This window comes from Nannobrachium achirus (assembly GCF_963921795.1).
Source record: "Nannobrachium achirus genome assembly, chromosome: 23".
In the NCBI taxonomy this organism is placed as follows: Eukaryota; Metazoa; Chordata; class Actinopteri; order Myctophiformes; family Myctophidae; genus Nannobrachium; species Nannobrachium achirus.
Genome location: NC_137830.1, coordinates 27,662,235 through 27,680,508, shown reverse-complemented (window position 1 = coordinate 27,680,508; position 18,274 = coordinate 27,662,235). Strand labels below are relative to the sequence as shown.

Below are 18,274 nucleotides of genomic sequence, written 5' to 3'. Positions count from 1 at the left end.
GGGGCTCAATTTCCTGGCCGGGTCTTTCCAAAGACTATAAAAATGGGACCCAATGCCTCATGCTACAGAATACAGAGATAGATTCTCTACCTACCTTACCTTACCTTAACTTACCTTACCTTACCTTACCTTACCTTACCTTACCTTACCTTACCTTATCTTATCTTATCTATCTATAGATAGATATCACCAGGTAAGGATCCCTGAGGGATGGGTGAGGAGAGGGATAAGGATCTAGGATCTATAAATGCACAGAATGAGTGAGTGGCTGTGCCCTTTGAGTCTCTCGATACTTCAATTACAATCTACAACTGCATTTTCTTTTCTTTTTATACAAAATATATATATAAAAAAAAAAAATCACCACAATTTCGGGGACCCCCTGCAGTATCCCCACAGACCCCCTAGGGGTTGCGGACCCCCTGTTGAAGACCCCTGATATAGCAGACTTGATTTAAATAGATTTACTGAACTTTGGTAACACTTGCTACAACAGCGCAAATCGATCCAGAAAAACACAGCAGATTTCGCCTGCAAAGCTATTTCTTTTAGTTTTGCATTGTTCAGCGTAGTTTTTATTTAATACTTGTTTTTATTATTTTATTTGCATTAATGTGGTTGCCCTGACACCAGACTATATTACTTGTCTGACTTTCTTTCATCCATCTTTCCATCTTTCCGGATAAACTTTATTTTGCCGCGCCACAGTTTTGGTGGCACGCACATGGGCCATGTTTCAAAATGACATGGCTTCATTGGGAATCGCCTGCTTTCATTTTGCTAAGAGATACCTTATATATAGCTTAATGCAAAAATTTTACTTTTCACAAATATGGAGATGACTGACATCATAGATGTTTGACGTCATAGACCACATGAGACTGACACAATATGTCATATTCCAAGATGTGGCCTTAATCCCACATCTTGGAATGCCAATTTTAATATTGATGAGATTAGGGATATCCATATATGGGCATAAAAGGGATAAGGACTGAATTCATTTACATGTGTGACTTGCGTCACGGCAACCACACTAGCAATTTCCCAGAATTGCATTTTTCTAGTTTTAGTTACAATATTTGTTCAGTTATTTTTTTGAGGCGGTGAAAACCGCTTCCAATGAATGGCTTTGTGTGTATCACGCCCATATATGGTCATTTCAGTCCAGAATGAACAGGCTTTTTCAAAAACAGAATGTCCGTTTAATTACCATATATGGTGATGTCAGTCCAGAATGAACAGGGTTTTTCAAAAACACAAAGTATGTTACCTTATGTCCATATATGGTCACTCCAGGCCAGAATGAACAGGTTTTTCCTGTCCCACAGAATGTCCGTTTAATTACCATATATGGTGATCTCAGTCCAGAATGAACAGGGTTTTTCAAAAACACAAAGTATGTTACCTTATGTCCATATATGGTCACTCCAGGCCAGAATGAACAGGTTTTTCCTGTCCCGTACGTGTAAAATATCAGTCCAGAATGAATAGGCTTTTTCAAAAAGCAAAATGTGTGGTGTCCCTCCCAGTTAGATGAATGGATACTTTGAGGATTGGTCAAGCTTCACATGATAATTTGGCCTTCAGGGTTTATCTGTCTTGTACATGCAGTATCTATTGCAGATTATCAAAACGGATGAAAAATACATTCAGAATAGAGGTTTTATCTGTCCACCGCTTCACTTCGAACCGAGGTTTGATTTTTTTAATTCCTTTTTATTATTACTCAACTACAACAAACAAGGGACAGACAACTTCAACTTTATTATTTATAGGCTACTAGGCCGATGCTCATTGAGAATGATGGCCGTTGGATACGCTGCACTTTGGGAACACATGCTTCTACGTTTCTGCAATACCCTTGTCAAAGTACCCATTGTACATAGTGCTCTACCCAAAATCATAGTATTTGGAGGTCAGTCTATGACATCAGTAATGTGACATCATATGACATCAGGAATCTCCTTATTTGGGCATAAATTTGTATTCTGGGCAGAACGGCAGTTCTGGACAACTGGTTCTCCAAATATGGGCATATCGGTTAGGTTTTCAGCTCTGGACAACCGCCAATCTGACCTACTTCCTTGGGTCCTCTGCAATACACATGCCAAGTTTGAAATCGGTTGGTCGAACGGTTCTCGATATACACGAAGAAGGACAAATCTCTGCGCAGACTCAGAGATTCGTGTAATTTCCTTAGACACTGTATAGACCACACTGTCACCAGCCTGAAGCTGGTGCCTGTATATTTCTGTCTGTGTATCTTCCCTCGCTCATGCCCAAACATGGAGATGACTGACATCAGTCGTCTATGACATCACCAGTATGTCAAAATATAGGCGCCCTCCTCTCCGGCCACAGCAAACGTTGCACAAGGAGATGACGCCCCAGGACTGGCCTCAGGCCATGAAGGAGTACGTACAGCGCTGCTTCACGGTCTGCGAGACAGAGGAGGACAAGGATTGCACAGAGAAGGTGCTGAAGGTGCTGCTGCAGGACAGACTAAAGGACGGCTCTGCCTACACCATCGACTGGACCCGTGAGTCTCTGCCAGAACTGAAGGCCAAGCAGTCTCGCTGGGACGCGGTCCCGCCCCAGAGGACGGCGGACGGCTCGGGCGGTCGAGGAGGAGGTGCGGCGGCCAGCGCGCGGGGCAGGGGCGTAGCGCCGGGTGGCTACAGGAACATCTTCTCCCAGCAGCGGAGTCCCTCCTCCAGCTCCTCCCACTGCTCCTCGCGCTCGCCCTCGCCCTCGCATGGCCAACACAGCGACTCCGGTTCTCAGTCGGACAGCAGCGTCTCCACTGACATGCAGCCGCCGCTGTCCAGACCAACTCAGAAGGTCGACCCCAGCCATGGTAACGAGCAGGGCGGTGCAGAGAGGGGGCGTGGCAGAGGAGGAAAAGCCAACAGAGGAGGAGGAGGAGGCGGTGGGAGGAAATCCATGGAAGACTCTGCTCCCGGTGTGGGCAAGAAGAGGAAAAAAGGCAGCAACGCCGGCCTGGACTTTCACGATCCCAACCACGAGGCCAAGAAGCAGAGCCGCGCGGCTCGCTTCCACAGCCAGCTCCGCTCTGAGCCCTCGGTGGCGTCCACGGACCCTCCCGACAGCACCCAGGAAGGGGTCAGCTGGGAGGACTGCCCTATCGTAGGCACCAGCCAGGACATCACCAAGAACTACCTGAGGCTCACCTGTGCTCCGGACTCCTCTACCGTGCGGCCCGTGCACGTGCTGAGGAAGTCCCTGCAGGCGGTGAAGACCCACTGGACGACCCACCAGGACTACGCCTACGCCTGTGAGCAGATGAAGTCCATACGACAGGACCTCACTGTCCAAGGGGTGCGCACAGACTTCACGGTGGAAGTGTACGAGTGTCACGCGCGCATCGCCCTGGAGAAGGGCGACCACGAGGAGTTCAACCAGTGCCAGACTCAGCTGAAGGCCCTGTACGGGGACAACCCCTCGGAGAACATCGGAGAGTTTGCGGCGTACAGACTGCTGTACTACATCTTCACTAAGAACTCCGGAGACATGACCAGCGAGTTGGTGTACCTGAGCCCGTCGCTGAGGGAGGACGTGTGCGTGTCGCACGCACTCGCTCTCCGCGCCGCCTGGGCCCTTGGCAACTTCCATCGCTTCTTTAAGCTGTATCTGGGAGCCCCTCGCATGGCCTCTAACCTCATAGACATGTTTGTGGAGAGGGAGAGGAAGGTTGCTCTCAGGGCCATACTCAAAACGTTCAGACCTGACGTGCCGGTGCAGTATGTGCAGTCCAGTTTGGGCTTCCCTTGTTTAGACTCCTGCAAGGCTTTTCTTACTGGACTGGGGGTCACTTTCTTCCCCTCGGACCCCAACAAGGTAGACTGCAAAGCCAGCTCAGCTTGTTTGGCTGCTTCCTGATTGGGGAATGCATGGGAGGGACTCGGCGGTGGGAAGCACAGTACATGGACACCCTTAAAGCCTGATTACACTGTTGAGCGCTGATGTCGCACCCCGGAAATGGCAGATCTACATGCTCATGACGCATTGTGAGCTTGTAGAATCACAGCTATTTTCAGTGCGTAACCAGGTATAAAATCAGTCATAGGGAAGGTGGCAGGGGGATCCCCGCCCTATATATAGTATAAATGCACACTTCAGCCTACCTGTATAGACAAGAACTGTGGCTAGACTCGTAAGGTTGAAGGGGTGACAAGGGTGTACACCACCAAGGAGAGACACTCCGGTACAAGATGGCATGGATTCATCCCACTCTTTCGAGGGGGGTTCACGAGACCAGGTGTTCCAGCCAGATGGGGGTGGTTTAGCAGGACGTAGCAATGCAAGGTTCTGAACAAGGTAGGCGTGCTCTCGCTGGGTAGCCAGCTAGTGTGTGCTAACATTGGCTATCATAATGTATTGACAAATGCATGACGTTTTACATCACCTGACAAGTAAGCCGTGCCGACAGCGAGACCTTGAGGCTCATGAGGAGGACCTCAGTCACAAGTCGAGTAATGCACATTCAAGTTGCAAACTATTTTAGGTTCAGAAACCGCTTAGCTTAGCTTAGTTTGACCCATCAAGCACACAATGTATTTAAAGGTAGGTCCCCGGGCGTAACACCCGGTTTGTTGGGGGTCCTGTCATTCACGGCAGTACTCCTGCAGTACCCGACTTGTGCGCTTGCAGGCCAGGCTATGTTTGGGCATATCTGTAGTGCAGTAATCGTTATAGATGTATAGTTACTGAGAGCCAGAGCAGATGTGAATAGCAACACCTCAGTTTCTGGAAACTTTAGATACTGTAGAGAGTGATGCCTTTTCGGAATGCATGCCCCTTCATTTTACCTGTTGTTAGAGTACCTAGTGCAGCGTAGTAGTCTGATCAGCAACAGCCAACAGTGTCATTTGCGTCACGTCTTTTGCACCATTCAAGGGCGATGCCTATCATTTTTAGATCATTCGCAGGTGATGCGTAACTGATACGCATCATTAGCAGGTGACTGTCATGTAATTTTGTGTGCCATGCCTGTTAATTGCGTTGTGTGGCTTTCATTTTCATTTCTAACTTTTTTTTGCAACGGTGCCGTTCTGTACGACACCAACACATGACTACAACATGTCCACATGCAGGTTTTGGACAACCTCTGATCCGATTGACTTCACACTGGTCCACATCACTTTTTGAGGATGATAGGTTGAATGATTCAACAACGTATGCAAAGGACAGACATACACACTCAAGCGATGTCCGACACCAACATTGACTGCAACACTGATTCTGTATAACCACTGATCCAAACGATTTCACTAGGACTTACTCACACGCAGAGATTTGTGAATTTATAGATAATATAATATAGATACAGTATACGTATATACATTAGGGAGGGTATCCCTCTTTTCATTAGGGAGGGGACCCACCTCTTTTCATTCAAGATCAAATTCATCAGACTAGAATCATAAGTAAACAGATCAGGTCAAGGATTGCTACCAACACAATTGTTTATTGTCTATTGAGTAAAATAGGCAGTGGTGGAAGTACTCAAACGTTTTACTGAAATAAGATTTGCAATAGCGTAACATAATAGAATATATTTACAATTAAAAGGCCTGTATTAAAATTGTAACTTTTGTAAAAGTACAAAGGTTTTGGCATCGCAATATAATTACGTATCAAAGTAAAAGTAATCATACAGAATATCCCATTTCACTTTTTTTTTTAAATCAAAAGTACCATGCAGTTCTACAAGCTCACAATGCGTAGCATCACAATGTGTTTGAAAAAAGTGAGTTTGACAGTGGTAAATGTATATGTTGTAAACTAAACCTGCAAAGTAGTAATGAAAGCTACTAGATAATTGTAGTGGAGTATAAAGTCCAATATTTTGCCTTTGAGGTGTAGTGGAGTAGAAGTATAAACTATCCAACAATTGGAAATAGGCCTACTCAGGTAAAGTAAAAGTACCTCAAACTTGTACTTACTGTTAATTTCCACCACTGAAAATAGGATTTTCACAACAAGTATATCTGATTCCTCCTGACATAAACCAGTGGTTCTCAACCTTTTCAGGCCGTGACCCCCAAAATAATCATTATTTAACTGGGGACCCCCCCACCCTGACGAGCACTAAGAGTTGAGGCAATACATTTTGTATAACATGTTTCTATTGTGAGAATAGCAGATCTACATGCTCACAACGCCTTGCGTTGCGAGGCGTTGTGAGCATGTAGATTGGCTATTTTCACAATTTCAGCCTCTAATATTTGACAATTTGGCCAATGTTTAATTTGTCATTTTAGAGGTATTAAGACGTTCTTAAATTGTCACTGTAGATATGTGCAGATACCACCCTCTCTATACACTTAAACTTTATGTTGGTTTGTTTACTGTTGAGTGAGAAAACAATGTTGCACATTAAGCTAATCATCTGGGGACCCTCCAAAATAATTTGGCGACCCCCCCTTGGGGTCCCGACCCACAGGTTGAGAACCACTGACATAAACCACAGTCCAAGTTACACAACATTTTCTCGGGTTGCTAGCCTCCTACCACAGAGTGGTAGGAGGCTAGCTGTCTATACTATGTGTCTGTTCAGTCCGGACCGGAGGTAATCTCGCAAACCACTGGACCAATCAATGACATGTTTAATTTTTTTCCTCCCATGTTTTATATTACTTCACTTTAAATGTGTAATGGAAGACAGTGGCGTTTGGATCAGGCTGAAACCATGCCAAAATATCCATGCATGAATTCTGAAATCCACATCCACAGCCAGACCCCATCGTATTAAGCTTAATCAAAGTAATACCTAGACCCAACCATACAGTATCTAACCTAATGGCTAGAAATAAATATATCTATATATTTCTCTCGCTAGGAATCAAACCTATGATGATTGCTGTTCCAAACCACTGACATTACTGTAAGACCACCACAAAGACCCAACAAACTTAATTGTTTCTGTTTGGCTCTGGCTGTTCACACAATGCATCATTGGTATGCATCCATGCCGCTTGGCCACTGGGAAACTACCATCGTTTAAGCTGTACTCTATTGGCTCTTTTCAATTACCAATGGTAACTCAATACAGTACCTTCCATAACCTGGTGCGTCAAAAAAGAAAGAAAAGAAAAGAAAGAAGCTCACATATTTAACTAACTAACTAACTAACTAACTAATACTAAAAAGTATTGTAATTTATACGTTTTCTGTTCCCGGAACTCAAGGTTAGTACCACCTCCTGAGCAGGGCCCAAATTAATTTCTGATAACCTTATCTGAAACCGAACTGTAGCGGAAACACATCCAGAACCTAGCTGGGAAATATGTTTCATGGCACGGCTTAATTCCTGTCGAAATAGTCTTAAGAGTAACAATTCTACAGCTGGTGAGTGTCAGCTGACACGTGTGCTCAGTATGAGTTTATTCCCAATCACTCAACTGTACACTAAGTGTGTGTGTGTGTGTGTGTGTGTGTGTGTGTGTGTGTGTGTGTGTGTGTGTGTGTGTGTGTGTGTGTGTGTGCACGCACATGCGTGCGTGCGTGTATTTGTCCAGAGCGATGTGTGGACCCCCATCTCAGACAGCTGTACACGGACCCCCCGCTCGTCCTGACGCCGCCGTTCAGTCCCTGGGTGAAGACGTACCGCGCCGAGGTGCCCTTCGACACGGTGACAGTTCGAATCCGACCCGAGCCCGTCAGCTCCGCCTGCCGCGTCCACCTTGATGAGCACAGAGGACCCAGGTGAGACCCCAGCCCCGCGAGATCAGCCTTTCTGTGCAGTGGTGGAGGAAAGTACTCAAAGTTTTTACTTAAGTAAAAGTATCAATACCGCCATATAGAAATACTCTGTTACAAGTAAAAGTCTGAAATTCTAAATTCACTTAAATAAAACTACATTTGTTATTGGTCAAGTAACGGTATCAAAATGTAGTTAAAGTACCACAAGAAGAAAGTACTCATTATGCAGAATGTCCCATTTCACAAGTTTTCAAATACATGAAATGTATCCACAAGTTTCCAACGTCCCATCGTGCATTGCGCAGAAGGTGTGCGGCATTTCCGGCGTCGCAGCCGAGAGTGATCTACAAGCTCACAGCGGTTGCATCTGCGACGCGACGTGAGCTTGTATGTCTGCAGTTAACCGGATGTGTCCCACACAATTATAATTCTACAGTAAATTCTGGCAGAAACAGGTGGATATAAAAATAAAAATAAAAAAGTTATATAAAATGTATAAAAATCTGTTGAAAATAACAGATCTACAAGCTCACAATGTGAGTCATTGTGAGCCAGTTGAAGTGAACGGTGCTGCTTCTCATCACATTAACACATATTGACTCCTCATGACAAACAACGTGCCGTTCATAACCACAACCTCTGGTATTCTGCAGGAATTTAAGCCAGTAATAGGCTATAAGTCAGTGGTTCTCAACCTGTGGGTCGGGACCCGCAGGGGGATCCCCACATTATTTTGGGGGGTCCCCTGATGATTAACTTAATGTGCAACATTGTTTTCTCACTCAACAGTAAACAAACCAAGATAGAAGTTTTAAGTGTATAGAGGATAACTGAACATTTCTAAAGTGACAATTTGAGGACTTTTTAATACCTATAAAATGACAAATTAAACATTGGCGAAATTGTCAAATATTAGAGGCAGAAATTGTGAAAATAGCAGATCTACATGCTCACAACGCCTCGCGTTGTGAGGCGTTGTGAGCATGTAGATCTGCTATTTTAACTAATTTACTGTCTTTTAAAACATCGCTGAACTCATCAACTGCCGCGTCGTCCTTACCTTTTAACGTGGGCACGTGCGTGATGTGCGTGATGTGCGCGCACGATCTGTGCAAGGATCATGTACCAGGCGCGTGTGCACCCAATCACAGCTTTCAAATAAAAAAATAGCGTTTTATTGCGATTAAAGCATATTAAAGTCTCGGGATTATCGGGCCCGGCGGAGAAGAACATTTTATCTGGACTATCGGGGGAGGCGGTAAATTCGTTAATTGAACCATGTTATACAAAATGTAATGGCTTTTTTTGGGGGGGGGAGTGGGGAACATAGAACCTGGGGAACATAGGGAGGACCCCCCAATGGGATTCACTGAGTGTGAAGCTGAAAAGGGCTTTTGTGACAATTAAGGGCTGCAGAATCAACCAGTGTCTTCTGCTGAAGCTTTTGACACTGCTGCAGATTTGAACCGGAAACACATTTGAAGATGTCACACCTGTTTCCGATTCAAACCCGCTGCTGAGCCACTCAAACAAAGCTATGAGAAACTGAACTGGTATGACACCTTTTGAAAAGCCTGGACTACAGTTACTGTATGCACAGAGATTATTACGCATTGCACCATGCAGTGTGCCTCTGAGAATGACTGTGTATGTTATGTTATGTGCATACATTATTCCTGTCAGCACCTCAGATTTCAGCCTCACCCTGATACGTTGTGATTTCAGCGAGTGCAATGACCTCTCTCAGGCCCAGGCGCGCGCGCATGCACGCACACCCACGCACACGCTCACGCTCACGCTCACGCTCACACTCACGCTCACGCACACGCTCACACACACATCATGCATACCAATTGCACATATGGTACAATATACTGTAAGCCTCTTAATCTCTCTCTCTCTCTCTCTCTCTCTCTCTCTCTCTCTCTCTCAGACAGACACATTTTTTACACTCTCCTCTATTTCTTTCCCCGTCTTTGATTCATGTTTAATTATTGACAAAACATTTCCCAAAAGTCTGGACATTAACATGTAACCCTAATATTATTGTCCCCCCCCCCCCCCCCTTCTCTTTCTCTGCTTCTCTCTGTCTATATCTTTCACCAGGGGCATCATTTGGGGCATCAGGGGTTGGCAATAGCCACCCCCTAGTGTTCACATTTAACCCCACATTCTGTTATTTTATGCACAGGCTATTGTCCCCAACTCGGAATAGTTTTGACAGATTATAGTTATTGCAATCGATGCCCGTCCATCTACCGTACATGCATGCAACCACTAATTTATTAACCACTTTCAACGTGGCATCCCAATTTTGGGAATGTCATTATAGGTGAACATTTTCAAACGTTTTCAGCTTTTCACCCCCCCAAACAAATAGCGAAAATAGTGGACCTACAAGCGACGCCAAGCGACGCGTCGAGAACTTGTAGATCCACTGTTTTCGCTATTTTAGAAATGGGCTATTTTTTTGCCACCCCTCCTATTTCTTTCTGAAATTATGCCTGTCTCTCTCTCTCTCTCTCTCTCTCTCTCTCTCTCACTATCTTGCTGACAGCGCTGTGTGTGATGTTTCTGAGAAGCCGTTGCCGTTGTTTTTGCACAGGACGGCCAACTACCCGGTCGCCGTTGGCAACAGCAGAATCAACATCTTGGTGACGGATGAGGCGGTGCCAGGGAGGGATCCCGTCGCCATGGCGATATACACCCTGCACATGTACCGTGACAGCCGGCCCAGCCTGCCCATGTTTGGAGATCATGTGACGTGCAGCTTTGTGCAGGTATGTGAGGTGGAGGACTTGCAAACTTTAAATTTTAGCCTGCAAATGTATACAGTATCTTGAGTTGTCTGAGTTGTTCACGTGTCACTGATGAGACGGGGTTGTTAAATGATGGACTCAAGGCAAATATTAACATTCGATATTTACCTGTACCTGCATCAGTGGAATGCATTTGAATGGACTCTAATTGTAAATATACAGTAAATTGCCAGTATTTGGAATCAAGTTAAATCAATTCGCCTCAAAATATGCCGCCTATTATCATTTCTATATTTTGAGGGGTCGTTTTGTTTTCATTTGAGGAAGTCGGGGGGCCGGATCCAGATGGTCCAGGGGCCAGGGCTGGCCCTCGGGCCGTATGTTGTGCCTATATGTGTGCCCTCTAGACAAGTGGTTTTGAACCATTTTCAAATGAAGGCCCATTATTTATTCAGTATTTGAGTCATGGACGACCGTTTGATGAGATGTGGCCGCATAATTTTGTTAACGGTGGATAACATTTTGTCCACAGGAGAGATAAAACATTTATCAAAATAACAATTATTCTACATTATCTAATTGTGTAGACTTATTGTAAATTAAAGGAGCTATTATAGTCAACTTTTTCTTGAAAAACGGATGCTAAAATAAAAATAATGCTTTGAAAATATTTTATAAAAAAATAAGCTTCATATATGTGTTTCTATTCAAAACCACAAACCACAAAAAGCGTAAAATAATGATAAAATAATCATTTTGGCCATTGTCAGACCAACACTTTGTTTACATTTTAGTCTATAGACTAGGACAGTGGTTCTCAACCTTTTCCAGCCGTGACCCCCAAAATAATCATATTTTAACTGGGGACCCACCGCGCCCTACAAGCACTAAGAGTTGAGGCATTACATTTTGTATAACACGGTTCTATTGTGAAAATAGCAGATCTACATGCTCACAACGCCTCGCAGTAGATCCGCTATTTTCACAATTTCTGCCTCTAATATTTGACAATTTGGCCAATGTTGATTTGTTCATTTTACAGATATTAAAATGGTATTAAAAGTAGACCTACTTACATTGTCACTTTAGAAATGTGCAAATACCCTCTATAAACGTAAACTTTATGTTGGTTTGTATACTTTTGAGTGAGGGGGAAAAAATGTTTGCACACTAAGTTAATCATCTGGGGACCCCTCAAAATAATTTGGGGACCCCCCTGGGGGTCCCGACCCACAGGTTGAGAACCATTGGACTAGGATGTAAAGTAACAAAGTGTCGGCCCTACAATGAAAAAGTTGACTATAGCTCCTTTAAGTAATGCAGATGTTTAACTTTTAACTCTTGAGAGCGTAAAATGTTTCTCTCTTTATAAGGGTTCATTTGGTTACTAACTCTCTAGTGGTCAAGGACCACTGGTGGTCCCCGGACCACTGGTTGAGAACCACTGCTCTAGACGCTGTGCTACTTGTTACACCCAGCTGGACCGACCGGCCGATACTTAGAACCCTGAGATCTCCCTAGTGGGCCTAAAAATGACTACAATTATTATTTGTGACAGAATATTTCCTATAGATGGTGTACGCATGCATAAAGTGAATGGCAAATCGAGTGGCAAAGTGATTTATTCGTTGTTTAACGTCATTTAATGCAATCAGATAGGTCTTTTCTGTTTGGATGTATGGGCTGTCAAGACTCAAGACCAGAAAGTAGTTTGTTGCCGCTCAGTAGGCATTCCCACATAACTTCTGGGTTTGATGATGATGTCACGCGCATACCCTCTATTCTCTGGGGCACTGGGGGGTGGAGAGTGGCGACTATTAGATTATGAGATTGTATGCAAGGCTGGCATTTTGGCCTGAAGATGGCACTAAAATCAATATTATGCGGTTACTCAAATTGTCAGGGTTCTGCTCCCCGCTTATACGGTCAAGTGCTTGAAAAAATTGATTCTATTACCGTAAGCGGGGCAGCGTAACTGAAGCAGAATGTTTTCAGGCAGCACAGCTGGACCTGTGCCCATGGCACTGTGGGAGACTGACCCGCCAAGAGTAAATAAATAGTGACTACATTTAATGACACCAGAACATTATCGCTACTCAGTTACATAGGGGCGGCCATTAAAATGGTTGCAAATGGACTTAGTATCTCCAGCGGTGTTGACCTTGCATTATGACGGTCTGATTCAATAGAGAGAAAACACTTGATTAAATTGAAACTTGAAAGCGAGCAACTGAAATGTGCAATTTTCCTCAACAAACCGTGGTCAAAGCAATTGAAGCAGCTTGTTCGTTTGGCGGCTCTGCCCTCTACAACTGGATTTGTCTGTATGTACTGTATAAGTGTGGGTGCGTGTATGCGTGCATGAGATATTAGGCTTTTGGTCAACAGGCTTTTGAATAAAATTCCATGTCGTTTTAGTCATATTTTAGTCTTCAGATTTCTTTTCCTATAAAATCTATAGTTGATTTTTTGGCGGGCCTTGATGGCATTGAAAGACCTGATTTTACACTTGGTTGCATGCTGAAAATAGGATATTAAAAGTGGTTTCATAACCTAATAGGCTTGTTGTCTTTCGCATTCATTTTGCGTACATGCACGCACGCATGCACGCACGCACGCACACACACACACACACACACACACACACACACACACACACACACACACACACACACACACACACACACACACACACACACACACACACACACACACGCCTCTGCATACTCTTGTAGACAGACTGCACATACACCGACACCATGCCGGTTAGGTTCATTGGTGAATGAGCTCACATTGGGTACAAGACAGCAATTATGACAAGAATATGGAATTAAGTCTATGGCAATGTACTGTAAAAGGAGAAAGGAATTAAGGACGTCCGATTTAAGCTTCTGCTGCGGAAAGTAGGTAAAAAAAGGACCTATGCTGTTTCTTTGTTTAGCAGTTGTAGTTCTGCTATAATTGGTTTAATCATTTAAAATGTGCCATTTCTGTCAGGAGTTTCAAATGATCTACTCTGCTGATTTTAACAACTGACGGTTTCAATTTGCAAGCACAGAGGAAGCCCTCGTTTTAACGAGATGCTGGTCTGGCAGCAAATTCGAAATCTTTTTGCGTGTAAACAAAATTAAGTCAGCCCGCTCCGTCGAAAATCACGTCTCTACGCCATTTGTCATGTCTGGGATTTAACCAAAGCCTTCTGCGGCCACATCAACATGTTTTATCAGTCCATCAACAGCACCGCAGAACGCAGTGTTGCTCAAAGCACATTAGATGGGCCGGCAAGGAACAATAATGACAAATCATTAAGCATCAACCTTATTGCAAAAGTATTACTTATGATTTGGGAAATATGAACTACAGCAAGTAGCCGATTGTGGTGAACTGTACACACCATTACGTTAAGCTATTCAGGACCGCAATTCTTTTTGCCTTTAGTCAACAACTTATAAATTGAATACCATGAATATCAGATTCGCAATGAAAAACAACTTTTATTTGGATCAGATGTGCTTTTTATAAAAGCAGCGACTCTGTAGATATGATCTGTACTCTTTGGTGGTTTCATAGGAACGTAGTCTGCAGAAGGGATTGAGAGAGCAGTTGATACACAAGGACGACTGTGTTTTCACAGGCGAAGAACAGGCCTAAACAGTTATCCACCAATATCCTTCAAAGTAAAATCCTCCTTAATTCAATTCAAAGTGTAAAAATGAATCCGAATGGACCAAGTCTGGTTGTGTCCATTTTACTGAATTTATGGTAGGTCTACAGTAGCAGTGGTGGAAAAAGTACCATCCGGAATCAATGGGGTAAATTTACTATTATCAATTTTTTATCTTAGGAATGCGACAAATACAAAAAATATATATATTATTGAACTCAAGTCTCCATGGCTTCAATAGAAAAAAAGTCATTTTGGGGGTGAACTAAGTACAATACTTAAGTAAATGTACTTAGTTACTTTTCACCACTATAGTAGAATGGTCACTGGTCAGATGCATATCTCCTCACTGTCAGGCTGAATCGCAGTAGATAGATGAAACAAATAATAATATAATAATAATAATAATTTTAGAAGATTAAATATGGAGTTCTACCACATTTTGTGGTCACATGTTCAGATACTGGATTCTGATTGGCTTACTGGTTGGCTTACTGGTTGTTTTGGCACTCGGCTTCGCCTCGTGCCACAACCCTGAAACAGTGGTAAATCAGCCAACAACCCACTCCCTCTCATGGTAAATGGTTTTTGCCCAACGGTGATGATATGTAAACATTAAGCATTCACATCTGGCTCCGGGGTAGTGTGAGCTCATCTTGCCCAGGGCCAACATGGCCGTGTGCCTGTTGAAAAATCGTTTGTGATGACATTTTAAACCCGGCAGACAAATATCAGATCATTAAACTATACAGCAGGGTTTTTTCAAAATTTTTACACTTTGTCAAATCTTGGCTTCATGGTCCTCTGTTCCTGGATTTGCACTTGGAGGCCGAAATCATGGCCTTGAAGAAGGTACAATTTCTCACACGATTATGAGCTAGTCCCTATATACTGCAACAAAAGCTTCAATTATTCCAATAATTCACTCCAATTCAATTATCTTTGTATTCGTATTCCAAACATTTTGAGGATCCTCCATAGTTCCATGTTGATGCTGTAAAATAATGCACATGAGGTTCATAATAGAACCCAACCTACCGGTATGTACAGTACACTCTCAGTTGGCTGATCAAATTGGCCGATATCGACCTACTGTATCATAGATATCCTATTGGCAAGTTGTCCAGTATGAAAACATTATGCCGGAAAAGACATTAGGAGTCATTTAGAAATAGTTTTTATTGTATTTATGATTATAAAATTCCCAATGAAGTTTGCTGTGTCAGTGCACTGAAAGTCATTTTTTACAATATATATATATTTTTTAACTGCAAAATATCCTATATACTGTAGCGCTTTTCAACAACAACAATGCAATCCAATGTGCTTTACATAGAACATTAAGCAAAATAAACACATTATAAAAAGGATATTTGAATTATTATTAACTTTTTCAGTGCCAGATGTTGTTATTTATTATTGGGTTTTGTGCCAGCAAAAGCACCTTACCTTTGCGATGTTATAGACAAAGATGTATTATTATTTTTTTCATCAGTATTATTTTATTTTCTCCTTAAATAGGTGTACCGTGGCTCTACCAGCAGTAGAGGGCAGTCTCATGCAAGAATTAATGTGAAAATGGCCGCAGTAGGCTGCCGTCCGTCAAGGCAGCTCAGTCGCTACAGAGCAATAGATCCAGAGAAAATAACATGGAAGTGTTTTGTTACTCCATTGATGCTAACGTCCAGTGGGTTTTTGAGAGGACTTTTACGGGCGCTGTCTCTACGGTACACACCCGCGCGACCCCTCATCAGTTTACAGACATCAAACCAAGGTACAAAAGAACGAGCCAAAGAACGTACAATTGGCATTGCGCCGCAGTCAAAAATGGGGCGAACGGGAACGTCCAAAGCGTGGATAGAGTTAATAGGAAACGAAAAAGAAGTAGCTACAAATAAAAAAAATAAAAATGTCACTTTACAGTGCGGAAGAATGATTATAACATCTCAGTACAAAGCAGTGGCAAACACAAAACAGGTTTTTAGAGGTGATGTTAAATAACTGAGTTTTAGCAGAACAGCAGTTTTCTGGAAGTTTATTCCAGATATGTGGTGCATAAAAACCGAATGCTGCTTACATTCCATATTTAGTTCTGACTCTGGGGACGTAAAGCAATACTACCTGTCCCAGCTGACCTTCATGATGATATCGCACATAAATGTATTTTGGGGCGTAAACCATTCAATGCTGCATAAAATGAAGCATACCATTAGTTTATGCAGGACACGTGAGTCTCGCCCGCCTCAGCTGTAATCAGCTGTCAGTCAGATCCTTTTCCTATTCCTCATTCACAGATCTTCTGATCATTACATCACACTGCTATACTCCAATCAGAGCTCTCGCTCAGTAGGGAGACTCAGCTTGCATTCACTATAGCTCTGCTTGTCTAGGATCCGAAGCCTCGGATCTGCTACTGCTTAGCTGCCTCCTCCACCCCAGCCTCCACCTTTTGATCAGTCTGGCAAAGGCTCAAATACTTGTGATTTTATGTCTGCTGATTCAAGCTCATTATGTCAATGTATTGCTATTGTACTACTATTTTATCCCTATGGGGGGTTTTGCTTAGCGTTCCCTGATTTTGCATAGCAAGCTGCTCAGAACGCGGAGAACATCTCCGAACGCAGAGCCCTTTAACGCCAAGATTAACTGTATTCCACTCATTCAATAAACGGTAAATCTACTTTGGCGTGAGTGTTCCTGACTAAAACAACAGTAGTAGTATTTTGAAATAAATGATTTTTGACATAATATCTCTGTCACAAGTGTTTGAGAGTATACATATACGGTACATCAAAATATCTGATCCGATCAATACTGAACTTTTAGGTCCCAAAGATCCAACTTTTAGGTCCCAAAGATCCAACTTTTAGGTCCCAAAGATCCAGTGTTTGTCAGGCTGAGCTCCGTAATGGATCTTTATTCTGCTGCCAGGCTTTTAAAATGCATGAAAATTCACACACACATACTTACACGCAGTGACACCCACCACACATGCTAATCCAGATTCTACCTGGGGTGCCTTTAGAAGCGAATAGCTGGCTTGGCCTCAAATAACAAGCTGCTACAGCGATTGGTGTTCTGGGGCCCTTAGCCTTCTTTATCAATTAGCCTCAAACATCCTCTCCCATCTGCTACCCCCAGCCTCTACTATCCCATCACATCACACCACACATGTGGTCGTAGTTTGGCTGAAAACAGTGGAGAGAATTCAGGAAAAGCCATCAGATAATATACAAATTGTTCGCCAAGCCCATTGCCAAACATCTCCAATGGCTCCCTTTGCTGTGAGCATGTAAGGATGGTGAGCAACAAGTCAGACATAACATTTTGCGACGTTTGTTTCCGAGACAGTCCCTTCGACGGTTTGCTTGTGTGTGTGTGTGTGTGTGTGTGTGTGTGTGCGTGTGCGTGTGCGTGTGCGTGTGGGCGCACAATCATGTGTATGCATGATTATGTATGCTTTTGTGGTTGTGTTTGACATGCTAAATGTGTTACATTGCTGATTCTGAGGAAGGCCATGGTGCTGAAAAGTCATTCAATCATAACTCACTGCATATGGAGCCAGTGTGCGACACTTTTTCCTGTCTTTAGGCCAGTGGTTCTCAAACTTTTCAGGCTATTTTCATAATTTCTGTCTCTAATATTTGACAATTTGGCCAATGTTGAATTTGTCTTTTTTTTTTTTTTTTTTTTTACTATAATTTTTATCCCACGATTTTGCAACCCATTTTCACCCAGTGACAATTGCCTATGTAATCCTGGGCTCTGCTCTCCCTCTGCCGTGCCTGGGGAGACAACGGACTGCATGACCTCATGCTTCCTTCAATGCATGAGTAGTCCAAGTTGTTTTAATAATAATAATTTAATTTGTCATTTTAAAGGTATTAAAAAGTCCTTAAATTGTCCCTTTAGAAATGTGCAAATGCCCTCTGTACACTTAAACTTTATGTTAGTCTGTTTACTGTTGAGTGAGAAAACAATGTTGCACATTAAGTTAATCATCTGGGGACCCCCCAAAATAATGTGGCCACCCCCCTGCGGGTCCCGACCCACAGGTTGAGAACCACTGCTTTAGGCTACCTCTGCCAACCACTCCAGCCCTCCACTTAGCTTTTTGTGACAT

The 18,274-nt window shown here is 43.2% G+C and overlaps 2 protein-coding genes across 2 annotated transcripts in view; both read left to right on the top strand.

The window, feature by feature from the left end:
- Positions 1-18,274, top strand: part of cped1 (cadherin-like and PC-esterase domain containing 1) — a gene marked incomplete at both ends in the record, with an annotated part of 134,337 nt that overhangs the window by 59,645 nt on the left and 56,418 nt on the right. The window contains 2 exons of the mRNA XM_080754299.1: positions 7,545-7,731; positions 10,334-10,508. Of these exons, the coding sequence (XP_080610425.1) occupies positions 7,545-7,731; positions 10,334-10,508 (362 nt within the window). The remainder of the gene's footprint in view (positions 1-7,544; positions 7,732-10,333; positions 10,509-18,274) is intronic.
- On the top strand, positions 1,807-3,903 carry LOC308308453 (leukocyte receptor cluster member 8 homolog; the record flags this gene model as incomplete). The annotated part of the gene is given in 3 exon segments (XM_080753869.1): positions 1,807-1,812; positions 2,343-2,383; positions 2,385-3,903. Coding segments are annotated over 3 exon segments (1,566 nt in total).